The sequence below is a fragment of the Solea solea genome, chromosome 18 (genome assembly GCF_958295425.1).
Source record: "Solea solea chromosome 18, fSolSol10.1, whole genome shotgun sequence".
Taxonomy (NCBI): domain Eukaryota; kingdom Metazoa; phylum Chordata; class Actinopteri; order Pleuronectiformes; family Soleidae; genus Solea; species Solea solea.
In genome coordinates this window covers 344,864-372,492 of record NC_081151.1, presented here as the reverse complement: position 1 = coordinate 372,492, position 27,629 = coordinate 344,864, and the positions used below count along the sequence as shown (strand labels likewise).

At 40.8% G+C, this 27,629-nt stretch overlaps 2 protein-coding genes across 9 annotated transcripts; both read right to left on the bottom strand.

Annotated features, from left to right (window-relative positions):
• Positions 1 to 612: 612 nt before the first annotated feature.
• Positions 613 to 18,060, bottom strand: syt14a (synaptotagmin XIVa). Of its 3 annotated transcripts, XM_058614888.1 has the most exons (9): positions 17,941 to 18,060; positions 12,698 to 12,745; positions 9,610 to 9,762; positions 8,330 to 8,545; positions 6,142 to 6,395; positions 5,611 to 6,060; positions 4,622 to 4,811; positions 3,471 to 3,527; positions 613 to 1,225 (listed from the first exon to the last, which is right to left on the bottom strand). In XM_058614888.1, exons 1-9 carry the CDS (start codon positions 17,954 to 17,956, stop codon positions 912 to 914), a joined length of 1,698 nt encoding a protein of 565 aa, XP_058470871.1. In that variant the 5' UTR covers positions 17,957 to 18,060; the 3' UTR covers positions 613 to 911. The 3 variants fall into 3 exon arrangements, with proteins under 3 accessions (XP_058470871.1, XP_058470873.1, XP_058470872.1); XM_058614890.1 differs by lacking the exon at positions 3,471 to 3,527; XM_058614889.1 differs by lacking the exon at positions 12,698 to 12,745 and having other exon boundaries at positions 17,941 to 17,981.
• sdsl (serine dehydratase-like) lies at positions 18,007 to 26,392 on the bottom strand. Of its 6 annotated transcripts, XM_058614896.1 has the most exons (10): positions 25,548 to 25,870; positions 24,555 to 24,705; positions 24,447 to 24,483; positions 23,774 to 23,913; positions 23,591 to 23,679; positions 22,455 to 22,688; positions 22,197 to 22,327; positions 21,998 to 22,084; positions 21,494 to 21,615; positions 18,007 to 18,065 (listed from the first exon to the last, which is right to left on the bottom strand). In XM_058614896.1, exons 2-9 carry the CDS (start codon positions 24,699 to 24,701, stop codon positions 21,512 to 21,514), a joined length of 969 nt encoding a protein of 322 aa, XP_058470879.1. In that variant the 5' UTR covers positions 24,702 to 24,705; positions 25,548 to 25,870; the 3' UTR covers positions 18,007 to 18,065; positions 21,494 to 21,511. The 6 variants fall into 6 exon arrangements, with proteins under 6 accessions (XP_058470879.1, XP_058470877.1, XP_058470876.1 ...); XM_058614894.1 differs by lacking the exons at positions 18,007 to 18,065; positions 25,548 to 25,870 and adding an exon at positions 26,311 to 26,392 and having other exon boundaries at positions 21,024 to 21,615; XM_058614893.1 differs by lacking the exon at positions 18,007 to 18,065 and having other exon boundaries at positions 21,024 to 21,615; positions 25,548 to 25,869.
• Between the last annotated feature and the right edge of the window lie 1,237 nt (positions 26,393 to 27,629).

Here is a 27,629-nt window from a genome sequence, read left to right as displayed (position 1 = left end):
TGACCACAGGCTGAACTGGCCCTGACTGATAGGACAGATACGTGTATTATTATGGTCTGGAACAAAGTGATTGGTTGGGTTTATTACAGTTTGGAGGGGGGTGGGGGGGGGGGGGGGGTTCTTGGAATGTGAAGAGGATTTGAAAAACTTACAGACCCTAGCTTTAAAAAACAAACAAATTCACTTAATTTCTTGTTCATAAATAGATCAGAAAACATTTAGTGTTTATAAAGAATATGAGAAACAATCACAGAGTGGAATAACTTCACATCACATCCAGCAACGAAGCAGCGACTAAAACACAGCCGCTCCACGTCGTTCAACACACACACACACACACACGCACACACACACACACACACGCATGCACACACACACGCACGCACACACACACACGTTCAACCCTGCACAAAGCTAGTTTTCACCACAGCTGCAGCACAGTAAGAAATATAAAGTGTATTTGTTGTCGTCTGAAAATGAAATGAAGTGAAAATATGTGCACTGATGAACTGAGGCTTTACCTGTGTGTGTGTGTGGATTTAAACCTCTATGATATTAATAATCATGTATGAATGATTATGATAGAAACTGTGAAAGTGAAGCTGTAGCATCTTTGAGTTCAGACGTTCATCGCCCGGGTAAACTTTTTTTTTTTAATTGCAATAATTCACTTGTTCATTAAATGCTGACACAAATAAATATCTGTAATTGAAACATTAATGATAAGATTAAAGATACCTTTGTTAGAGCCAGAGGATTCTGGGTAAACTCCAGCTCTATCTTAACTAATGAAAGCCATTCATTAAGAAATAAAAGTGCGTATGCATGAATTTAAAGGTCATTAGGAGACGTGTGATTGGAACCCTGCTGAAATCCTCCCTGTCTCCGCCTCTCAGCTTCACCTGCTGCCGTTACGACTCCAGTAAACTGTGCCAGTGGCAAACCTGCTGTCCTTTAGACTCTTTCATCTGCGTCCAGTGGCTGAGCTCCTCCTCTCCAGAGCTGTTGAGACCAAATGAAATCCAGCCAATGGTCTCCTTGCGCTTCATGCTGCGCTTGTTGTAGACAGAGAGGATGAGCGTGACGTCCGACAGCTGGAAAAGAGCCACCTGGAAAACAAAGGTCTCTTTGTAGGTGGGGTTGGGCTGACCCCGGCAGATGGACGTCTTACACTTGGACATCTCGTGGCCCATGGAGTTCAGCAGCGTCAGCTTAACATATGTATCTATGAGACACAAATGAAGGAGAAGACATGGTTTAATCATCATCGGTTACCATGGTAACATGTTAACGGCGTCTCTGGATCTGAGAATTTGTATCATTTGTGCAAAATCCTCGTGTCTCCACTGTTTTATTCTCTATGAACAGAAAAACTGTGCTGATTCTTGTCAATGTCACTGATCCTAGTCAATCAGAACGTATATGTGACTAAATAAAATGGAAGAAAGGTCAATTCATGTTTGTTATTCTGCTTATTCTTCAGGAGCTGCTGCTGTTTTCTCTGAGGTTTGAGGCCAGAGTCTAAACACCTGCTGCTGCAAAGCAAACACGTGCAGACAATCACACGACACTCCACCTCAACTTTCTAATAATAATTAGCACAGAGATCACTGATCATTTTAATGTGAATGCGACTCCTTTTGCAAGCAAACAAAAGAATCTCAATAAACGTCATGCATTTCACTGCAATAGAAACAAGTGAAAAAGAAAAACATGATCAGTTTGTCATTACGCAGTGATTCAGTATTCAGCGACGCTTTATTCACAAATCACATCCAGCTGAAAGTAAATGAGACGGATGATCACAATGAGCCTTTGAGAGGGTTTCACTCTCTGTAATAACACTGTGTTTTATGTTTGTGTCTGCGAGAGACGAGCAGAGACGAGCAGAGACGAGCAGAGACGAGCAGAGTGCCAGCTGCTGCTTTCTAACACCGCACTCGCCCTCAATCACACATTCACTCGCTGCCTTTGACAGAAAAGCAGAGTGGAAGAAATAGCCTTGATTTCTTTTTTGACTGCTGCTGAATGGGCTGTGTGTGTAGCTGTGTCGCTGTGTGTGTGTGTCGCTGTGTGTGTGTAGCTGTGTGTGTCGCTGTTTGTGTGTAGCTGTGTGTGTGTGTGTAGCTGTGTGTAGCTGTGTGTGTGTCACTGTGTGTGTGTGTAGCAGTGGTGGTGCATGGCTCTTTGCTACTGTTGCAGAATGAGAGGCTGCGGCTTGTCATTAACTTGACTCCTCCCACTTTTCACAAAGTCAATCAAAGCCTCACAAACATGTTTCACTGTTACCAGATGTGACTTTTTTTTCTTAATGTAAATTGAAATCTTCACAGTTTGTGGATCTGCACAAATAATATCACAATCTGGATAAAACATGGACGCTGAACCTTTACACTAATCTATCCCAGCCCTGTGTTACATGTAACACGTGTGTTAACATGTTAACACACGTGTTACATGTAACACATTCGTTACTGGTGAAACATGAGCAGCGTTACAGCGCCACTTACAGGCCTGACAGCTGTACTACAGCACGGTTTCTGTGTGGATTTGGCCAAAGAGTTCCAGGCAGTCATACAGGCACAAACACACAACACAGGCACAAACACACAACACAGGCACAAACACAGGCACAGGCACAAACACAAACACACAACACAGGCACAAACACACAAACACAGGCACAAACACACAAACACAGACACAAACACACAACACAGGCACAAACACAGACACAAACACAGGCACAAACACACAAACACAGGCACAAACACACAAACACAGACATAAACACACAACACAGGCACAAACACAGACACAAACACAGGCACAAACACAACACAAACACAAACACAGGCACAAACACACAAACACAGGCACAAACACACAACACAGGCACAAACACACAACACAGGCACAAACACAGGCACAAACACAGGCACAGGCACAAACACAAACACACAACACAGACACAAACACACAAACACAGACACAAAAACACAAACACAGGCACAAACACACAAACACAGGCACAAACACACAAACACAGACACAAACACACAAACACTGAGGGGATGGATGGCTGAGCCGGTCTTAAGCGGAAGCTTTGTCTTTGTTCTGAGCTGTTTCTTGTTTCTGTTGCAGTGCATTTCCTGATCATGGATTCTTAAACTGAAGACGTGAAAAACAAGAATAACAAGTCTCTGTAAGGAAGTCAAAAAATGATTTTATTTCATAAAATTGAAAGTGTCTGACAGCACAAACATCATCAGTGACTATTATGTTTTTGCTTCCTCAATAAATCTGAAATTTTTAGTTTGAGTTTAGATATTTATCCCAGCATGTGAATTAAATACAAACACAAACTAAAGTCAGTTCATGTAAATTACAAATGTGTGTGTTCAATTCTCTGCATCCATGAAGATAAACAACAGTACAGTGAAACATGGAGAACAGGAGCAGGCACTCACCTCTGATTATATAAACCTGTCCACCTATCAAGTGTTTTAGACAACAGAACAGCCCGTCTGACAACAAGGGTTGGACAGCAGTAAGAAAAACAGCAGAGCAAGACGTCAAAACAGGAAGTAAGGAGAGAGAACTTCAGGAGCACACACACACAACACAAGAGGAAACTGAGGGAAACTAAAGGATCAAACCAGAGGAAAAGTGCAGCTGGAGTTTATTATGTACTGTAGATAACATCAACATGTCAATGTGGCCTTCACATTGATCATACATACGTGTTTTATTGTTCGTTTTCTTACAGTACGCTACAGTACAGTACACTACAGTACGCTACAGTGAAGTACACTACAGTAAAGTACGCAACAGTAAAGTACGCAACAGTGTGCTACAGTACGCTACAGTAAAGTACACTACAGTACGCTACAGTGAAGTACACTACAGTAAAGTACGCAACAGTAAAGTACGCAACAGTGTGCTACAGTACGCTACAGTAAAGTACACTACAGTACGCTACAGTGAAGTACACTACAGTAAAGTACGCAACAGTAAAGTACGCAACAGTGTGCTACAGTACGCTACAGTAAAGTACACTACAGTACGCTACAGTACACTACAGTACGCTACAGTAAAGTACACTACAGTACGCTACAGTAAAGTACACTACAGTACGCTACAGTACGCTACAGTACGGTACAGTAAGCTACAGTACGCTACAATACAGTACGCTACAGTACGGTACGCTACAGTAAAGTACGCTACAGTAAGCTACAGTACGCTATAGTATGCTACAGTACAGTACACAACAGTACGCTACAGTGCAGTACGCTACAGTACAGTACGCTACAGTACGGTTCAGTACAGTTTGGAACGGTACAGACATTGACTGATTATTGTTTCATTCATATTGTCCTTAGTTTGGTTCACTGCAAACTAGTGATGAGGATTAAAAAAATAAATGACCCTAAAAAGAGAGAAAAGATTGAGAATCCTATTAAATGATGAGGATGTGGAGACTGGAGACACCATTTTCACTCACTAGCTTTAGCCTTAGCCTCACTCAGTGTCTTTGTCTCAGTGATTAAACACGTTCAGTATGAGGCTAATATAATATTACATGATTGCTGCCTGATGTAACTGTTGTCAGGGTACTTACTGGGTGGCTTGTTGGCAGCCAGGTTTTTGAAGTGGATGCCTTTGATGATCTCCACAGAGAGACGTCCTGTCGTGGCGTTGTAAACCAGACCCACCAGGATCTCAGGTGTGGACGACGGACTCACAGACTGGAACGATGAGGCGCTGTCGGTGCACGTCGTGTCTGAGAGGCTGACCTGAGATTCAGCGCCCTGCAAACATTCACACACAGTCACAAACCTCTAAATCCTACAAGATGCACTTTTGAAAAAGTCCATATAAAGAATATAGAGCAGCTGCTACAGGAATCAAACAATGCAAAGAAATCAACTTTAATAACTTTATACTGTTACTTAAAAACAAACTTTGACATCACGTCACTTGTTAAGTTGCTTCTCTGTTTCAGTTTGAGCAGATGAAAGCGTTAACATATGATTATTTCTCAGCAGAACTTTGTATATTTATTCATTTCTATTTTTAAAAGTGTGACAACGCTCCCCGCCTGAGATTTTACTCACAATTAAGCCAATTAAAAAAATGCTGACAGTCCTGTACAAATAAGGTTTAATGCTCATTTATGCCAAAAAGTCAACTCTGATGAAAATAATGAACGTTTCCATTCACCTCAGTGCAAACTCACACCTTCACATCACAGTAATGAGTTCAGCTTACAACACACTGTTTCACTAAATCTCATTTTTTAGACCTGACATTTCTCTGCAGTCAGAACGGATAAAATCCACACGACTCTCTCTTTGTCTTTGTCTTTGGACAAACAGAGACGTGTTAGGACAGCGTCCACAACAGTTTGTTCTGTCTGGTCTGCGTACACCAGGGTGCATGAACCAGTAGGTGGCGTCGTAACAGACAAGAACACATCAGCATTGGGAGACATTCACTTAAACATCGACTCAACAAGCACTTTCAATGACCCACGTCTATTTAAGGTGATTTTCACAAACCTTAAGGATTTCAAGGACTGCTGTGAACCCAGTTTGAAAGTGGACTCACCAGGAGAACACAGCATGGATCCAGAATGACGGGCACAGATATTTTGCCCTGCAGGTTGAGCTTGGTGAGGTAGAACACCGTCTCTCCTAACACCTTCTCCTTCTTCATCCGTCTCATACTGTAAAGGCGGAATCTGACGGCGTAGTTGCTGATCATCTCTGAATCCACGTGGCTGAAGTGGAAGGTTTCCGTGAAGACGGGGCAGGGGCCTCTCTGGATCCCGGTCTTTGCCCTCTGCTTCTTGGTGGGCAGCAGCACCAGGTGGACCTGCCAGGAGAAGTTTCCGGTGCGCTTGTGTGCAGGAAGGTCTGTCACTGCCATGATGGTCAGAGCCAGCTGCTGCTCCTCTGAGTCGTAGTCAAACACCACGTCCAGGGTCCCGAACTTTGTGCCAGGCTCCGGTTGGTAACCTTTAGGGAAGCGTGCTGCAGATCCTCGGGCTGACATGTCCTGAAGAGATGTTCAATCAGTTCAACTTCACACAATAACATGGAGTGGAATTAAAATGTCCGGCAGTGATGTGAGAGTCACCTCTGGGCTGAGAACAGCCGTGCTGTCACTGGGAACATCTTCTTCATAACCTTTGTTGAGGTAACTCTCCGTCTCAGGACCGTCGCTGCCGAAGGACAAGTGAGGACTGCCGCTGGTCTGAGACAGATCACACTTGGCGTCTCCCAGGTCGGACAGCGTGCACGACATCCGCGGAGAACCGTTCTCATCCTGGTACGGCGGCGGCTGAAGCTCGTCCAGCGGTGGAGTTCTTCTCATTCGTTGAATGCAGTTTACTGATGAAGAGAACAATGAAGCGGTGTATTATTAAGTCGCAGCAGGGTTTCCAGGTCAAACCCTGCTTCGACCAGGTCTGGCTGTGTCTCTGATGAATACGTTCACATAACTAAGCTGAAGTGTTTGTGTGTCTGTTGTTGATCTGCGTCCTTGGTCAGATAAATATCCAAGTATGTGGCCGTGTGACATGAACGAGAAGTGCCCCCTGCAGCTGAAACCGTGTCATGTTCAGACCCTTGTACAGCAGTTATGTCTGTGAACCATCAGAACTGATCTGTAATCACATTTAGATTGGATTTGAATCCTGTGAGAGCTCGATGTCGGGCTGCTAAAAACCTGCTAAACACGATAACTTGTAGAAGCTTCTCCGTCTGGCAGGGTCACAACAGTACATGTGAGTGGAGATGACTTTGTTTTGTATTTTTGCACAGCTTATTTTAAACTGTCATCGTGATAACATGTCTCTGCTGCTTCATGTTCTCAGTGTACATGAAGCAGCGTCTGAGGAACGTCGAGTTATTTAGTGACAAACAGCATGAGAGCAGAGGACGAGGACGTGGAGGAACCTTCTGACTGCACGACCCACAGTCATTACTGAGAAGATAAAGAAGCTTTAACACCGATGCTGAGAGAGTGACACAACTATACTATACTAACTATAATGAATGTAGTTTATAAAGTTACATTTGTTTCAATAACAGTCAAACACCGGCTACTCTATGGTCCCCACGTCACAGAGGTTTGTCCACAGAGACAGAAGAGCCTCAAACCTTGGAAAAACACTGTCCTCTAACTTTTGGAAGAAGCCGCTCATTGTTGGAGTTTTCTTCCCAACTTAACTTAACTTAACTTAATTTAATAACGTCAGTGACACATGTCAGTGGCACGATGGAGGCAAGAGTCTTAACTGAGTGTCATGGAGGATTTGATAAAAGGAGCAAATCTACTTTGAACAGCTTTCTTTCCCCCGCTGAGCCGCGGGTGTTTGAGTGCGAGTGAAGCTGCAGAGTAAAAGCAGCGTTCTCTTCTCTCCAGCACATTAATGAGGACGGTTAGCATTCCTGCTCCTCCTGCCTCAGCAAACTCAGGTGTGAATATCTATGAAGACAAATGACATTAATGTTCGGGGTCAGCGTCTCCTTCTTACGCACGTGGTACCTAGTTAGTACCTAGTTAGTACCTAGTTAGTAGGAGCTCAGTAGGAAGTACTAGTTCAATCATCATTCCACGGCCTGGTTAGTGATTGTTTCACACAATCACTTTGTTTCATCTCAGTCTCAACGACAGATGATGTCACTGATCTGGAGAATTAATTGTAAGAAATGCAACTGAACTGTTTTAATGTTCATCAAGAGAACAATGTTACACCTGCTGTGTTTGAAATTAATTTAAAAGAGAGAAACACAGGATTCTCCATTCAACACATGTCAATAAAACCTTAAATAAACTCAAAGAATGAACAATAATCTGTTAATAACACATTATTACCTGTTCTATCACTTGATTTTCACTCAGCAATCCTTCAGTTGATGAAGTGGATGTGAGGAGACGAACACGTCACATCCACTGCAGCACGTCTTCACTAATGAGGTCACAAGTAACTCATGCACCGTTTATCTCTGAGCGACACATACACTGCTGTAAATAGAAGGTGAAAGAAGGCCGAGGTCTTATACAACACAACACTGCTGCTGCTGCAGCTGATGTTACGGCTGCTGTTACTGCTGCTGCTGCAGCTGATGTTACTGCTGCTGTTACTGCTGCTGCTCCTGTTACTGCTGCTGCTGCTGCTGATGTTACTGTTGCTGCTGTCTCTCTCTGTCTAGATTTAAAAGGAAAAGTGTGTGTCTGTGCAGCATATTTGACTGTTTCACAATCCTCCCACAGAGAGTGAGGTGAAGAGTGTGCGTGTGTGTGCGTGTGTAGAGCGTACCATCATCAGCTGAAGCTTCGCTGCTGTAGCCGTGGTAATCGGCGCTCAGGCCGCTGTACTTGTGTCGGCTCTTCCAGCTGAAACCTCCGGCATGTTTGATGGTAGCAGCCGCCTTGGCTCCTCCCCCCCGGAGACCCTGGGAGCGGCTGACGGCCTCCTGATACTGACCCATGACCTCATCCTCGCTGTCTGAGGACGAGGCCTGCAGGTCAGTGTCTGTTTGAGGACACAGTCACAGCCTGGTTACAATGGTTGGAGTTTAATTTAATCTAATCTAATCTAATCTAATCTAATCTAATCTAATCTAATCTAATCTAATCTAATCTAATCTAACTTTGCACTTTCATTTTCAAAGAGAAGCCCTCAGTGTAGTGATACTCAACTTGAATTAAATCAATCAACCAGTTTAATAACTTTAAAAAAATACAAACAAAATACACTATTAAAATGTTGTGTTGTGTTGTTGTGTGTCATGTGTTGTGTTGTTGTGTGTCATGTGATGTGTTGTTGTGTGTCATGTGATGTGTTGTTGTGTGTGTCATGTGATGTGTTGTTGTGTGTCATGTGTTGTGTTGTTGTGTGTCATGTGATGTGTTGTTGTGTGTCATGTGATGTGTTGTTGTGTGTCATGTGTTGTGTTGTTGTGTGTCATGTGATGTGTTGTTGTGTGTCATGTGATGTGTTGTTGTGTGTCATGTGATGTTGTGTTATGTTGTTTTTGTGTTGATGTTAACGCTGATGCACCTGCTGTACCTACATGTTTCCTCCAGAAGAGGGCAGCAGAGCTTCACTCTGATGAATCTGTCTTTACTGACGTGTTAAAGAGAATCAAGCAAAAATAAGACCTCTGTGAGACCTGCAGACCTCTGAGACCTGTAGACCTCTGTGAGACCTGCAGACCTTTGTGAGACCTGCAGACCCCTGTGAGACCTGCAGACCCCTGTGAGTCCTGCAGACCTCTGTGAGACCTGCAGACCCCTGTGAGTCCTGCAGACCTCTGTGAGACCTGCAGACCCCTGTGAGACCTGCAGACCCCTGTGAGACCTGCAGACCTCTGTGAGAACTGCAGACCCCTGCTGACACCAACCTTTTCAACCTTTGAATCCCAGTGGGCGACGTCAGGCTGAGAAAGGCCAGGACCTCATGCTGCATGTGTTTGTGAGTGTAGCTTGTTTTCAGTTGTAAGCGATCACACATCTGTCATGTCCAAAACCACATCATCTATAAACCCAGGACTGGACCATGATGGACACAGCATGTGTCCGTCTGTGCAGCCTCACCTTGTCGCTCTGGGTTTTTCCTGAACTCATCGAGGCACTGAAGACTCCCTGAGCTCTCGAGTGCCAACTTGTTGTTGATGTACCAGAAGAGGAAGGTCATGAGGATGATGAAGAGTCCGATGGCCGTCAGAAAGCCCAGCACCTCTGGAGACACTGAACACAAAGACATGTGTTACAAATGAAGTCAAAGCAATTCACCTCCACACTTACAGCAGCTTTACTTTGATTTGGTCCATGAATATTACACACGTTTCATTTCTACATCGATCCATGTCAAACTAATCTCATCCTAAAGTGCTTCAGATGCTATTTTCAGACGACTTGCTCGCGACAGTATTGCACAGCTAACACTTGAACAGCAGCGTGTGATAATCCTGGACCGTGAAATGTTGTGTATTTGTCTCAGTGATTATGTCGATTATTTAGTGTGTGGTTGTGCTGTGTTTCCTGCCCGCTGAGACTTGTTGTCGCTCTGTTTCCTCAGTGACTTCTCATTCAGTATTTTATGTGAAAACGAACTGAGTGATAACAAAAGTTTGTTTTTATGCAACACTGAAATAAACGGCCTACTTTCTACAGCGTGGAAGAGATGGAAAATAAGTGCAGAGAGAGAGAGAGAGAGACAGGTTGTAACACAGCAGAGAGGCAAACCTGTCGGTTGCCATAGCAACAGGTTCAGGGGCAGCATCACTCCAATACTCCGGATGAACAAGCAAGTCAAATCTCATTAAATGCAACACTGGCTGCTACACATGAGCAGATTTAGTTTGGTATGGAAATCATCATCCTTATTGACACGAGACAACATGGACACATCAAATATGACCTTCAAACGCCCTGGTGGAGGAGCCATGTGGGTATCAGGTGTGTCCACAGGGGGGCAGTGTGTGTCTCTGAGGCATCAGTGCATTACCATTCCCCTGCTGCCAACATCATCACCTACACATCCACATATTTATATATCTATAGATCGAGAATGTAAGAAAACAAAGAAACTACTCTCATGTGGAGGATAAAGCATCTACAATACAACTGTTACAGAAACAAGAATCTTACATAATCCCATTCACACCTAAACAAACATGACATAACATTACTGTCAGTGCTGATTGTTGTCACTTACTTTACTGTTGTTCTACTATAACAGTGTATTTAATCTTCCTCCTGTCTTTAATGCTGAGAATAACAGGATTTTCATCTGTTCTTGATAAACTCAACAAACTAAATGGTCTAGTTTTGTTCACAGTTTATCTTCATGAGCTGATTAATAATGTTGCTGCGGTAACACAGTGTAGGAGTGAGTGTGTAGGACGACTGTCATCACACCTCAGTTCCCTCTGTGACATAAATCAACAGTGCTTATTTCAATACAGAGGACTTGGTCCTTAGATAATAGGTGGGAGCTGAATGATGACTCAGTGTTGTCAAAGGTTTATTTTGTGTTACATGAAGAACTGACACAGTGAAGAACAAGATAAAACTGAGCCTTTCTAAGTCATGAATGTGTCAGGACCAGAAAATCTGTCATTTAAAGAAACTCTTACTCTTTTATTTGAGTTCACAGGGAAACGAGAGCTCTCTTCAGCACATGATGCTGAAAATTAGAGATGTCCTGATACCGATTCCGATACTTGTGCTGTGGGTATCGGCCGATACAGAGTACCGATACCGATACCAGTGTGTTATAAAAACAATATATCATGCTACGCCTGCATGACTGTGATATGATTATCATTGGTGGTAAAGTTTGGCTCAGGTTAAACACTCTGTAAAACATGAACGAATACAACAAATGGACTCCATTTATTTTTACCAGTGATATGTTATTTCGTTTTTCAGCTTGTGCAGCACTGGCAGAGCTCCACGTTTCCATGACGACTGACAGGGAAAGGAGGCGCGTGACATCATTTTTACATGACTCCAGATTGTTAAAATGAGTCTCTGAAGTAACGCTTAACTTTAAAAACAGAGGCATACATACGCAGGACACAGGTACGCTGCTTAGTTGTAGCGCCGCTCCAGTTTGACTGTAGGCGCGCTAACGGAGCTAACGGAGCTAACTGGTAAATACCGCCAAACCACCGACATGATGAGCTAACGATGGCTCCTTGTCTACAGGTGTCGGGTGATCAGTTCTTCTTCACACCTCTAAAACAGCACAGCGCAACTGTTTCAAGAGCGGCGAAGAAGAACCGCGTCAGAGCTAACGGAGCTCTAATAAATTACGTGGTATTGGATCGGTGCATGGACTACAGTACTCGCAGATGAGAGTACTGGAGATGCCAACATTTTCGGCAGTATCGGAATCGTAAAAACTCGACTGAAAATGAAGGTGTAACTTCTAACAGTGCTGAGATGGGCTGAGGGGTCTGGTCTGAACTGAGCTTGAGGAATGACATTAAATCTGGATTAGAACCTCAGGGAAAACAGTTCTGTGTGTGCGATGCTTATGAAAAGGTCTCAATATCGTTCTGTCGTTGCCTTTGTTGTGTTTGGTCCACATTACAAATGTCACAGAGCACAAACATCCTCATGTCAGAACCTGGAGGACTCCCCCACACACACACACACACACACACGACGAGGACTCTCTGAATGTGTTGATTTGAACACGATGTTCAGACCTCATAAAAACTCATCTGTTAAAAACCACTTTGGTAACTCAGCAGACGACCTTCAACATAAGCAGAGGTCAAACATTCCAACATATTTCTACATTCATATAAGCAACAGGAAGTTACAGTTTCACACAGAAGACCTGCCTACAGCGGATGATAAGACACTGAAGCTCAGAGAGACTCTGTGTCTCAATGACTTTACAAGTTTCTTAATTTCTAGATTGATTCATTCAGTTCACTGTGGTCAAAGGTTTTTGTGGAGTCGACCATTTATATAAACCTTACATAACCCCTTCATTTTTAAACGCCTGCACAAGCTTTCCTTCAACATTTTCCTCTTTAAACAAACAAAATGATGACATGTGACAAATGAGAAGAGAGACAGAGACAAACAGGACAGCAGGACAGGGAGGGACATGCAGACGGGTACGGTGGGGGAGCGGGGTCAAGCTCCCACAGCTCTGATCTACCTTTTCTGACGCAGATCAGCTCATGCACTCCACAGTTACGCTCGCCACCTGGAAGACAAGCAGTTTCAATGAGCCACGCTGTGATGGAGCGACAACAAGGAACTACACGGAGACACACATCAATCATGTCACTGTGAGTGAGTGAGTGAGTGAGCGAGTGAGGAACCTTTATGTCTCTTCATGTCTCAAAATGTGTCCACTGACACTGAAACTGAAACAGTGCAGAGATGCAGACACAGAGACTGACTTCCTCACATGCTGACCTCAAATCTCTGTGAGTCTCTGATTCTTTGAATCTGCAGCATATTTACTCCACCCCTGCTTCTTAACAAACTCTGACAGAAGCTGTCACATTCACAGTGAACAGGTAAGGACAGGTGAGGACAGATAAGGACAGGTGAAGACAGATAAGGACAGGCGAGGACAGGCGAGGACAGGCAAGGACAGGTGAGGACAGATAAGGACAGGTGAGGACAGATAAGGACAGGTGAGGAAAGAGGCCGCCTGAGGATCAGGAAACACTGAGGTCATGTGTCTCCTCTTGTATTTTCAGTATAAAAGGAAAGTCTTTGTTGTTTCTGTTGGTTATAAATCTTATACATAAAACATGTTTAGTTGTATCATGTAAAACGTGTTAAGTTGTATCATGTAAAACGTGTTCAGTTGTATCATGTAAAACGTGTTTAGTTGTATCATGTAAAACGTGTTAAGTTGTATCATGTAAAACGTGTTAAGTTGTATCATGTAAAACATGTTTAGTTGAATCATGTAAAACGTGTTCAGTTGTATCATGTAAAACGTGTTTAGTTGTATCATGTAAAACGTGTTAAGTTGTATCATGTAAAACGTGTTTAGTTGCATCATGTAAAACGTGTTTAGTTTATCATGTAAAACGTGTTTAGTTGTATCATGTAAAACGTGTTAAGTTGTATCATGTAAAACGTGTTTAGTTGTATCATGTAAAACGTGTTCAGTTGTATCATGTAAAACGTGTTTAGTTGTATCATGTAAAACGTGTTCAGTTGTATCATGTAAAACGTGTTCAGTGGTATCATGTAAAACGTGTTTAGTTGTAACATGTTAAACGTGTTTAGTTGTATCATGTAAAACGTGTTCAGTTGTATCATGTAAAACGTGTTAAGTTGTATCATGTAAAACGTGTTTAGTTGTATCATGTAAAACGTGTTCAGTTGTATCATGTTAAACGTGTTTAGTTGTATCATGTAAAACGTGTTTAGTTGTATCATGTAAAACGTGTTTAGTTGTATCATGTAAAACATGTTCAGTTGTATCATGTAAAACGTGTTTAGTTGTATCATGTAAAACGTGTTCAGTTGTATCATGTAAAACGTGTTTAGTTGTATCATGTAAAACGTGTTTAGTTGTATCATGTAAAACGTGTTAAGTTGTATCATGTAAAACGTGTTTAGTTGTATCATGTAAAACGTGTTTAGTTGCATCATGTAAAACATGTTTAGTTGTATCATGTAAAACGTGTTTAGTTGCATCATGTAAAACGTGTTTAGTTTATCTTGTAAAACGTGTTCAGTTGTATCATGTAAAACGTGTTCAGTTGTATCATGTAAAACGTGTTCAGTTGTATCATGTAAAACGTGTTCAGTTGTATCATGTAAAACATGTTTAGTTGTATCATGTAAAACGTGTTTAGTTGTATCATGTAAAACGTGTTTAGTTGTATCATGTAAAACGTGTTCAGTTGTATCATGTAAAACGTGTTCAGTTGTATCATGTAAAACGTGTTTAGTTGTATCATGTAAAACGTGTTTAGTTGTATCATGTAAAACGTGTTTAGTTGTATCATGTAAAACGTGTTTAGTTGTATCATGTAAAACGTGTTTAGTTGTATCATGTAAAACATGTTTAGTTGTATCATGTAAAACGTGTTTAGTTGTATCATGTAAAACGTGTTTAGTTGTATCATGTAAAACGTGTTCAGTTGTATCATGTAAAACGTGTTCAGTTGTATCATGTAAAACATGTTTAGTTGTATCATGTAAAACATGTTTAGTTGTATCATGTAAAACGTGTTAAGTTGTATCATGTAAAACGTGTTTAGTTGTATCATGTAAAACGTGTTTAGTTGTATCATGTAAAACGTGTTCAGTTGTATCATGTTAAACGTGTTAAGTTGTATCATGTTAAACATGTTTAGTTGTATCATGTTAAACATGTTAGTCCTTTTAGTCGGACGAACAAAGAACAAACTCCTCGTCCTGTGTATGAACCAAAGTCTCCGCCCCGGAGACATTTAAAGACATTTACACTCATGCTGAACCAGATCTTCCATTTTCACCAGTGAACCTGAAGCCTTCACAGACTGTGGCTGTGTCAGCAGACAGACTCATCACTGAGAGTGAGCTCTGCTACAGGATCTGCACACAGGTTGACCTCGGCTTTAACACATAATATTACAGCAGACACACATGTTATAAACGTTTTGTTATTGTTTGTTGGTTAATTGCTGTTAAGAATTGGACTAATTGAGAAATCATTAAATAATGAACCGACATTGTTGTCAGGTCAATTCTCACGCGGACCTCAGGACCTCACACGCTGTAGAAATATCCATGGAAAAGAATAGTTGGACATTATAATAACTTTGACAGGATGTGAACATGAACACACGCTGTACTATGTTGTTGTCTAAGGTTTCTTTGCAGTGTAGGCAGTTATTGCTAACAGCTAATGACCTGTTCAGGTGAGAGTTAATGCTTTATAACACAAAACAGCAGCAGCAGCAGCAGCAGCAGCATTATATTCATTTAGTTTCTTCAGATGTGAGCTCAAACCCCAATAATGTCTGTGTATGTAGTCTGAGAATGTTTGTGTCAGCTGTGAGTGGGCTTTCACTCACTCACTCACTCACTCACTCACTCACTCACTCACTCGCGTCAAAAATAACATTTCTCTTCTGAGTGAAACACAGGAAGCTACAAAACTATAAAACTAATGATCATCGTGTGAAACAAGCAGCATTTACATTCCTAATGCCTGCCAATGTAAAACAGCCCATAACATATGAAGTCACCACGAGCTTCACCAGGAAGCAGCTCTGCTTCTGCAAACTAAACCAAGGTGAAGTCTGTTCAGGGTTAGTCCCACTTTCTGTGAGTAAAGTTTGGCTTCAGCACAGAGGAGGATGAACCTAATGATGGTGCAGGACACACTTGACCTTTTTATCTGTAACACACTTCCTGTGGTTATTTGTAACTGGTTTGTATTTATACAGAGCTGTTCAAAGCTGCTTTACACTGCAGTGTTCTGCCATTCACTTATTATGTATATGTAAGTGAATGTATATATATGTATATATGTGTGTGTATATATATATATATATATATATATATATACATATATACATTTATATATATATATATATATGTATATATATATATATAAATATACATAAAGGAGTGATTTTCAGAAGTGAAGAAGCTTCTTGGAATGAGAATCTACAGAGACTCCGCCCCCCCAGTGAGGTCATTTTACTGTATAATTAAGTATGAACATGATAATCACACATCTTTATTATCATTTGTACTGCTCTAACTCACATCATTATTATTATTATTATAATTATTAATAATAATAATAATAATAATAATAATAACAATAACAATAACAATAACAATAACAATAATAATAATAAGCTTAGTTAAATAAATGAACAGCCTGCTGAGTTCATCTCATTAACAGCTTTAGCAGCACTGAGATAACAGCACTTTAAAGATTAGGTTTAGCTCATGCTCTGTGGATATATAAATAATAAATCTGTCTCTTTAATGTTTGATAATTACTCTGAACCTTTTGTGGAATCAAATGTGACAATTTGCTGTTTTCAAATGTTCTAAATTGTATTTGTTCCCTTTTTGGAGGTTACGTTTGTCAGCCATGTTATAAAGTTGAAAATAAATAAATTATCATTAACCACAAAGTTCCATAAAATCACCTCTCTGTTTCAAACTGTTTTACTGAACTTTAAATGTAAAGTAACGGACGGATGTGATCTGTCAGTCTGTCCCTCAACTCGTCAAAATCTCAGAACTAACAGCAGTGAAACATCGCTGACAACGTCGCCATGATCACGGCCTATCAGGAGACTAATGTAGAATGCTGAGGTCAGAGGAGGAGGAGGAGGAGGAGGAAGGGGGCTGTCTGTCAAAGGAAGTCCTTTTTTTTGTATTTAGACATTTCAAACAGTTAAAATGTGTTCTCAGATATATATACATATATATATATATATATGTATATATATATATATACATATATATATATATATATATGTATGTATATAGTACATATATCATGAGGCATCATGAGGAAAGAACATTATGTGGAAATACTGAAGCAACATCTCAAGACATCAGCCAGGAAGTTAAAGGCAAATGGTTCTTCCAAATGGACGATGACCCGAAGCATACTGCCAAACTGGTTACAAAGTGGCTTAAGGATAACAAAGTCAAGGTTTTACAGTGGCCATCACAAAGCCCTGATCTCAATTCTATTAAAAAGGCATGTGCGAGCAAGGCGGCCTTAGAACTTGGCTCAGTTACACCAGTTGTGTCAGGAGGAATGGGCCAAAATTGTGAGTATATCAATATCTGTTAGAAGCACAATTCCTGCCGACTGCAGTGATCTAAATAAAGCTACGCTGTGCAGCAGGTCTTCTTTACACACACAAATAAAGACTTCACATCATCACTGTGCTGCTGTGTCCACTTGTCCCACATCTCCCCTCGTCCTGACAGGGACTGACTCAGGAATGAGACCACGGTAGGGATCAAGTCTAGACCGAGCCCAGAGAAACTTGACTCTGGCTGTATTTTTACAGACTTTAGTTTAGTTTAGCTTAGTAAAACAATATCAGTGCATTTAATAACAAACTCTACAGAATGATTAAAATCACCATAAGCATATTTTTTTTAGCATTATTTGATGAAAACAGATGTTAGTACACCAGAGCTGAGGAATCCAAGTTCTAAAGACGCTTCAGAAGAAAAACCTTCATATGATCGAGTCTGTGTTTGTTTGTGTGAATGAATGAAGGAAAACTGCAGCTGAATAACACACACACACACACACACACCGCTGTACAGACAACACGCAAACTACAGTCACTCGTTCTCCTGAAACCTTCAGCTTTATTTTCACGTTAGCAGCAGCAGTTAGCAGCAGCAGTTAGCAGCAGCAGGTGAAGCAGAGACGGTTAAACATGAACTCACCGTCCATCGCCATCATGTTCTGTTCTGGCTGCAACCAAAGCAGGAGGTGAAGAAGGGGAGCGGACCACTGCACGGGTACAGGGGGGGGGGGGGGGGAGGAGCACAGAGTGGTACAGTCCTCAGTCCTTCAGACAGCGACGAGGAAAAAATTCACTGCATTATTATACACTTTTATACAAGCTTTGGGTTTAAATGTTTTATATATATACATATATATATATATATATATATATACATATATATATATATATATGTATATATATATATATATATATATATATACATGGATATATAGATAGATAGATACTGTGATATATACATATATTATATTACATTATACTAAGTCATAATTATTCATTAAGAGATATTAAGTCATAATTTGAGAAATTAAAATGTATTTGTTCTCTCGATGAATAAAATATGATAAAATAAGCTTATGATGTGTTTTTAATGGATACATCTGTAATAACAATAATTCATTCATTATTAGTCACCTTTCAAAAACTCAAGGTCACAAAATAAATACATGGAAAAATGCATATGAACAGGATCTAAATCCCTGTGTTTCTACTCACCAACGCCTCATTAAACCTTGTGTCATTTACGTCTAATCACATTGTAATTAAGTAGATTTACTGACGGTTTATGATAAATGACAAATGCACTGCACTACTACACTAAATCATGCTTCTCATATAAAAGCATACACACACGTCATCATCAGGGTCGCCATGGATACACACAGACACAGCCTACAGCAGCTGCTGAGGTCTACCTCTGTTATTTGTAACTGTGTCTCATTTCCCATCTGACCACATTTGGCCTGCTTCTAAATTATGATGTGTACCATTCTGTAAAGACTATATTTCAGGTTGTATGAGATACTACCATAATATCCACACGAAACACACAGTCAGTGTCATACATACCATAATATCCACACGAAACACACGGTCAGTGTCATACATACCATAATATCCACACGAAACACACGGTCAGTGTCATACATACCATAATATCCACACGAAACACACGGTCAGTGTCATACATACCATAATATCCACACGAAACACACGGTCAGTGTCATACATACCATAATATCCACACGAAACACACGGTCAGTGTCATACATACCATAATATCCACACGAAACACACGGTCAGTGTCATACATACCATAATATCCACACGAAACACACAGTGTCAGGTGTTCACAGGTGTTCACTGTCACACATGGACAGAACACACCTGTGTGTTTCCTGTGGAAACATCACAATGACCAGAACACGATGAAGTGGTGAACTTCAGGTGGAAAATGAAACATGAAGTCAGTGAAAGCTGCTACAGCTGAAACACGGCTTGAACAGCTTCATTTACACAGATTAGATTAAGACTCTAATTAGGGTCATTCCCCGGTTTATACAGTACGACAGTATTTCGGATTTTCCTCCAAGTACCACCAGAGGACTCTCACGTACCACGGGTGGTACACGTACCACAGTTTGAGAACTATGGTGTTAGATTAAGACTATACGTCTGTGAAAAGCCTGCAGCCAGAAATGAGCTGAAATAATGTGGAATGAAAAGAGTGACGTGTGGTTCTCTGTCTCCTCTTCACTCCTTCTTGTTTACTCTGCTCTATTTTTAGCTGCAGCTCTGCTGCTCGGCTCCTTGTTGTTGTCATAGAAATCAGCTGCTGTGTGTGTGTGTGTGTGTGTGTGTGTGTGTGTAGGCTGTAGGTGTGTAGCCTCAGCTCATCATTCTATATGTTTACAATCACTAGAAATAAGACAAACATTCTCACATTGATTTTAAGAAAAATAATCTGCTAATAGGGTTCAGTAATTCAGCGTGAAAAGTACTTTATAAATCTGGAGTCACTTGTGTGTGTGTGTGTGTTAAAAGAGACAGATGCTGTTTCCATGGTGATACAGTGGCCTCTACAAATAGAACATGACATGGTCACTAAATTTACCTTGTTCACCTTCACCATGTCACAGTTTAAGATTAAATCTGTTGTTTTCAGTTCAAATACAAAAGATCAGCTCACAGTAATAAACCTGGACACTGCTCTCATGCACACAACACTAATATCATTTTATTATATTATATGAAATATTATTATTCATATCCTAGTTTGTAGAGTCAGTTATTTTTCCGAGTTTCCTGCTCCGACCAAGAATACACTGATCAGTACAAAAGTTCACCATGGTTCTCAAACTGTGGTACATGTGCGTGAGCGTCCTCTGGTGGTACAAAACTGTCATAAATTCATCTTATTTTTTGCTCCATCTGAATCTAATGTCACTATAGCAGTGTGTGATATAATATATAATATAATATATGATTATATGATCATATGATCATATTAATGATATATATGATAATATAATATTTATAATATGATAATATAATGATATCTGATACACTAATAAGATAATGTATGATGATATATGATTTACACGGTCATGTTAAATGCACATACAAATACAAACTAGATTTTGTATGACTTTACTAACCATGCACTTCAGTCTGCACAAAAAAGAAATTCTGTGTCCAAGAGTGGATCTGTGGACATGTCCCTGAGACACGAGGACATGAGGACCTCGACCATCAAGCACCAAAGTTAGAACAAAGAAATTCTCTTGTTCACAAGAATAAAAACAGAACACCTCTGCATGACTGTGTGAGCACTGACCTGTGGCGCCACCATGTGGGGAAAGCACTACATCATCTATGAGAATTGAAACTAAAGAGAGGGTGGAGTGGCTCAGTGGTAAAGACTGGTACCCTGTGTGCAAAAGACTTCATGGTCGCAAGTTCAACTCCACCCCTGGCAGATTGTACTCAGTTCCCTTGTAAATCACTTTAGATGAAAGCGTCTGCTAAATGACATGAAATAGACTGAATTTTTGCAGAAGTTTATTTACATTACAATATTCTTTGAAACCATTTTGTTCAGCTTGTAACGGCTGCATCATCTCGTTTTATCTATTTCTACACATATATATATATATATATATATATATATATATATCTATCTATATATATATATATAGATATATACATACACATATATGTGTATCTACTATGTATAAGAAATAATCTGTGAAACTCATGAAATATCAGAGTGAGAAATGTTAATATTAGTCTATTTGATTTAGAGTAAAACTTTGTTGTGTGCTTGATTTTGTGTATGACATCAGTTTTCTTTTGAACACTAACATTAAACAAACACTTTATCTCCCATGTGCAGTGCACTTGTATATTTTACAGAATAATAACAACCGTGTCAAATAAACTTTGTTTTTGTGAAGTTTCTGAGTATTCCGTCCTCCTCTCAGTTCATTTACCATTTCTGTCTTTGCTGTGAATTTTGAGTCTCTGCATGTGGTGAAGACACAATTCCCACCAAAAACAAATGACTTTATTATTGTTGTTTGTTTTTGAATGAGAGAGCCGACACTGTGATTTGAACCGTTCTGAAGTGGAGTTTGTTTAAATGAAACAAAGTGAACTGTGTCACTGACGTGCTCACATCACTCTGAGATCACCTGTCACATATTTGGAGCTCAGGACCGGAGTTTGTTTCTGAGGTTGTTCAGCTGCTCCACGTCGATGCTGCTGCCACCGCACACGATTAACAGCAGGGGGCGCAGCGGGGTCGGCAGGCGACCTGAGAGGAGCGACCAAAGATGAGTCAATGACAAAGCACACAGGACTCAGGTGTTGGTCTACAGCTGCTTTATTTACTGATTTCTTTTGTAAATCCAAATGAATGATTTAAAACAACCACGGTTAAAAAAATAACATCATTGATAAAAAATTAAAAGTAACAGACCAACCTGATGTAAAATGAAAGAGTTGTTTATACACACACAACACAAACTTCACACATTCATTTCACAACAGGTTATCTGACGCTCGATAAAGCAGCAACACGGAGATTATTTCATCACAAACTTCACTGAGTTTTAACATTTATCCTCTGCTGCTTCACACTTACTGGAATGTTCTGCCCTTTGTAAACTGTCATTGATGTGATTTATGTCATTTACCTTCCTGCTGTAATCTGTGGACGAGTCCAGTGTACACAGCTGCCAGTGTTGCTCCACACGCCATCTCCACCAACACACGCTCCTCATCTAACACGCGCGCACGCACACACACACACACACACACACGATACAGTAGTGATATTGTGTAGTTATTATTGTAAAGAGACAGAATGACTCTGATGTAAACACACAAACTCACTGAGGAAAGTCTCCACAGCGTGCAGAGCCTGCTCGTCTGTTACCAGCTCTGACAGCACCGGCGTCTCACCGCTCTGACTGTATTCAAACGCCTGTCTGCAAACTGTCTTTGCTCCAAGACACTTAGCCTCACTGTGAGAGACAGAGACCAGGACAGAGACCAGGACAGAGACCAGGACAGAGACCAGGACAGAGATGTTATTAGACTGCATCACATGACTTCATCGTCAAAAACACGTGAACTTCTGTGACTTCTGACCTGGTGATGTCATCCAAAGTGACCACCCTCCCCGCTTTAACAGCAGCATTCAGACAGTCTGCCCCCACTGTCTCCATGGCGATAACCGGGACCTCTGCCCAGCCGACATCCTTCAGGCCCTGGACGACTCCACACAGGAGACCTCCTCCACCCACAGACAGCACCACAGCTCCAGGCTTCACACCAGGACCCAGAGAGGCGGCGACCTCTGACATGATGGAGGCGTGGCCCTGCCTGGTGGAGCGAGAACACACAAACATCCAGAGTAACTGTGGTGAATGTGTCCCGCTGCTCCACTGTGAGCTGTTTACAACGTGCTAAAGTTTATGTTCCAGGAGGACACATTTGTCAGACAGCAAAGTCAACATTCATCTGGAATAAAAGATGAATGCAGATTTGAACTATTATTATTCACTTAAATCAGTATTTTCTATTGGACGCTTAAAGAGAGGTTCTGACTTACAACCTGCAGACACTGTACATTTACTGTACAGTGTCTGTGCTTTGATATATAGATAAGACCACCCCTCCTTTATTTATTTATTATATATATTCTATTCTTTATGGTTTTTGCATGTATATATGTGCTGTCGTCACTGTTAATTTCCCTTGTGGCCCCTTTTCTGTTATCTCCTAATGTGCATGTGTGAAGAAAAAAGCTTTCAATAAACATACCATGAACAATAGAGGAGTATTTTCTGTTGTCCCTGGTGAGAGCCATATTTAGCTATAGCTATAGCTACAGCGTGAGAAGGAGGCTCTAAATGACCAGAGTAACATGGACAACAGGTAAATCCAGAGCACAAGATATTTACTGAAATGATGATTTTAGAGAGAGATCCTTGTGTCGTTCTATCCTTTACTGTCGTGCTCTTGTGCAGACGCGTCAGGTTTTCTGCCCTCAGCTACATCTCTGTATTTGCTCGTCTGTCTCATGTCCACCATGTTTGATTCTGAGGCTGAAAATGAGAAGTTTTATGGACATAGTTTGATTGTACTGTTCAGTAGCAAAATGTTAAAATTGTGTGATTTTACCTAAACAAAAAATCATGATAGGATATTTTTGCCTCATGCGACTCCACTTCAAACCTTTGACTTCATGAATGTAATAAACAGAGAAATCTAACTTTGTGTACCAAAGTAAGGGGTGATCAAACGGAGGGACATAGGTGAGTCCTTCACTCTCTGCCAGTCTGAGAGCTTCAGCGTTGGCGTCATCCCAAACCTGCAGAGATCTTTATTAAAGTTTCAGAATACATAATACATGTAAACAAATACTGTATATACAGTACTATTTATCAATAACACCAAACATTTACCTTTCCAATGACTTTGACTGCAGCACCCTGATCCTGGAGTCTCTGAATAACCACCTGAGGAGAGGAGGAGGGAACGACGATGGTGGCAGGTACACCCATGTGTCTGGCTGCGTAGGCTGCAGCCATGCCTGCATTTCCACCTGAACAAAAGCAGCAAGGTTTACGATAACCATTAGTCCTGGTGCTGTTCTGAAGCATCTCTGTGATAGTTAGATAAGCACCTCCATCTCTTTTGATTATTCCTTTGATTTGACCACACCTGTTTACGTTGTGTACTTAATGTTTTAACCACATCTGGGTTTTTGTTTATATTTGATTTATACAATTACAGTTTTAAATCATGTAAACAAGAGTCATCTATCTCTGATGGACAAACATGGAAAAAACCCACAAAGCAAATAAATAAAAATCACAAATAACAGCAGTAAAAGAAATAAATGAAGAGGTCGCATCAATCAGTAAATAAGAGATCTCATCCTTCATCTTCCACATGATGCTCTCATAAAAAGGGATGAAACAATGAGTCAATTATTACAGGATTAATAAAGTAATCTTTAATTGTTTGAATGAATATTTCCTCTATTTCTGTCCTGGGTGTCAGACATTGTTGCCACATTTTATGAAAGAATTGAACCCTCTTCATATGTATGTGTCTGAGTGTTAACACTGTTACCTGAAGAGCACACCACTCCTTTGGACTGTGTGGCGAGCTGGAGAGAAGAGCAATGACATGAAAACAGAGAACATGATGAAACTGCACCATCAGAGTCACGAGAACTACCTGCTGGCACATGTGTCCAATGCCCCGGATCTTGAAGGAGCCAGAAGGCTGTGAATTCTCCATCTTTAAATAGACGGTGGTTCCTGCACATTTGGACATGCTGACACTCTCCAGCAGTGGTGTGTTCAGGTGGAAATGCTCCGTCATCGTGCTGATTATATCACAATATCACAATATCACGGTATCACAGTATCACAATATCACAATATCACGGTATCACAGTATCACAATATCACAGTATCACAATATCACAGTATCACGGTATCACAATATCACAGTATCACAATATCACAATATCACAGTATCACGGTATCACGGTATCACAATATCACAGTATCACAGTATCACAATATCACAGTATCACAATATCACAGTATCACAGTATCACAATATCACAATATCACTCATGTGTGTGTGGTGCCTCAAAGATTTCCTTTAGTTAGTGTCAACTATTTTGATAATCGATTAATCAACAAGATTTCTGATTGTTTCAGATTCAGACAGACAGAAACAGAGCCACAGACAGGACTCACGGAGAGCCACAGACAGACAGACACAGAGCCACAGACAGGACTCAGAGAGCCACAGACAGACAGACACAGAGCCACAGACAGGACTCACGGAGACCCACAGACAGACAGAAACAGAGCCACAGACAGGACTCACGGAGAGCCACAGACAGACAGAAACAGAGCCACAGACAGGACTCACGGAGAGCCACAGACAGACACAGACAGGACTCACAGAGAGCCACAGACAGGACTCACAGAGAGCCACAGACAGACAGAAACAGAGCCACAGACAGACACAGAGCCACAGACAGACAGAAACAGAGCCACAGACACAGAGACACGTTGTTATTGAGTCAAGCTGTGTTACGTGAACACATCACCACACGCCAGGTGTCGCGGTTACGCTGCTCATCAGTACCATGCTAATGTCGTGTACGTGACGTCACAGTGCTAAAAACAAAGCTAATGAACGCCCACTTACGTTTAGCTGAGATGAGACGCAGTTTATTTGACAACAACCTGGAGCTAAGAATGTGAAAGCAGGACCAAATTAACTCAACACTAACATGACGTAGCATGAGAGGCTAGCAGCTAATCTACTTCCGTGTGGTTGTTGTTGAGTTTTTTGCATTATCATAAATATCAACGAGACGTGACTGATTCGTATGAACTGTGTTCCTTTTAATGACTTCCGCTTCCGGTTGCCTAGGTTACATGCAGAAGGTTCCAACCCCGTATTACAACTAATACTACAGTTGTTCGGCAGGAACTGCTGCGGTCGAACTCTCTGACACTCAACCATGGATGTACTACGGTCAAAGTCTCTGACGCTGAACTTACGAAGGCTTTTACGAGGAAAAAAGCGTGCGAACAAGTGAAGCGAGCCGATTTGTAAGGACATCAACATCCTGTTTTCAAAATAAAACCCCGAGCTGAACAAGTTTCAGAGACTAAACAACACTGATACAGTTCAGGACACTGATATCTACTAGCATGTAAAAGTGACAGCATGCATAAATGTCACTTTGTGAAAAGGTGCAAAGTATTCAAAGACTTTGGAGGTTCTTAAGCTGATGATAAAGTTGTACATGTCATAATTATCATCTCATAACATACATTATACTTTTGATTCTCTGCATTGTGGGGACATGTACTCATAATGATACTGCTACTACTACTACTAATAATAATAAGGATGATAATAATATTAACGTCTCCAAGAGTTAGAATAGAAATATACTTACTTGAGAGAAGTCAGCTGCTGAGACCTGAAGGGAATAACTTTGTTCTAAAGTCTGCAGGTTACTACGCAGACCTCTCTATGAATAATAAAGCAGGAACTAGTGGTTATGTTCAGGGCAAAGGTTTGTGGTTATGGTTAAAGTTAGAGTAACAGCCAGAGGGCGCTTTACTTGTGTGTATGTGAGATAACATGTACACAACATATCGTGTTGTATCATCAGCATTTATTTCACATATCAAATTTAAAGTCATACAATTCTAAAAACTGCTGGTAGAAACATGCCTAAAATCATTCAAAAGCATAAAAAATTATTTCAACATACAGTACAGTGGTTGTTGGTTTTTGCCCTTCAAATAATAAACAGTTTGATTACACTTGCTCTCTGTGTTTGTCTCTAACTGTTGACGTCATGTGACTGCAGCATAATCCAGTTCATCTGTGTTTGTCTCTAACTGTTGACGTCATGTGACTGCAGCATAATCCAGTTCATTTGTGTTTGTCTCTAACTGTTGACGTCATGTGACTGCAGCATAATCCAGTTCATTTGTGTTTGTCTCTAACTGTTGACGTCATGTGACTGCAGCATAATCCAGTTCATTTGTGTTTGTCTCTAACTGTTGACGTCATGTGACTGCAGCATAATCCAGTTCATCTGTGTTTGTCTCTAACTGTTGACGTCATGTGACTGCAGCATAATCCAGTTCATTTGTGTTTGTCTCTAACTGTTGACGTCATGTGACTGCAGCATAATCCAGTTCATTTGTGTTTGTCTCTAACTGTTGACGTCATGTGACTGCAGCATAATCCAGTTCATTTGTGTTTGTCTCTAACTGTTGACGTCATGTGACTGCAGCATAATCCAGTTCATTTGTGTTTGTCTCTAACTGTTGACGTCATGTGACTGCAGCATAATCCAGTTCATCTGTGTTTGTCTCTAACTGTTGACGTCATGTGACTGCAGCATAATCCAGTTCATTTGTGTTTGTCTCTAACTGTTGACGTCATGTGACTGCAGCATAATCCAGTTCATTTGTGTTTGTCTCTAACTGTTGACGTCATGTGACTGCAGCATAATCCAGTTCATTTGTGTTTGTCTCTAACTGTTGACGTCATGTGACTGCAGCATAATCCAGTTCATTTGTGTTTGTCTCTAACTGTTGACGTCATGTGACTGCAGCATAATCCAGTTCATTTGTGTTTGTCTCTAACTGTTGACGTCATGTGACTGCAGCATAATCCAGTTCATTTGTGTTTGTCTCTAACTGTTGACGTCATGTGACTGCAGCATAATCCAGTTCATTTGTGTTTGTCTCTAACTGT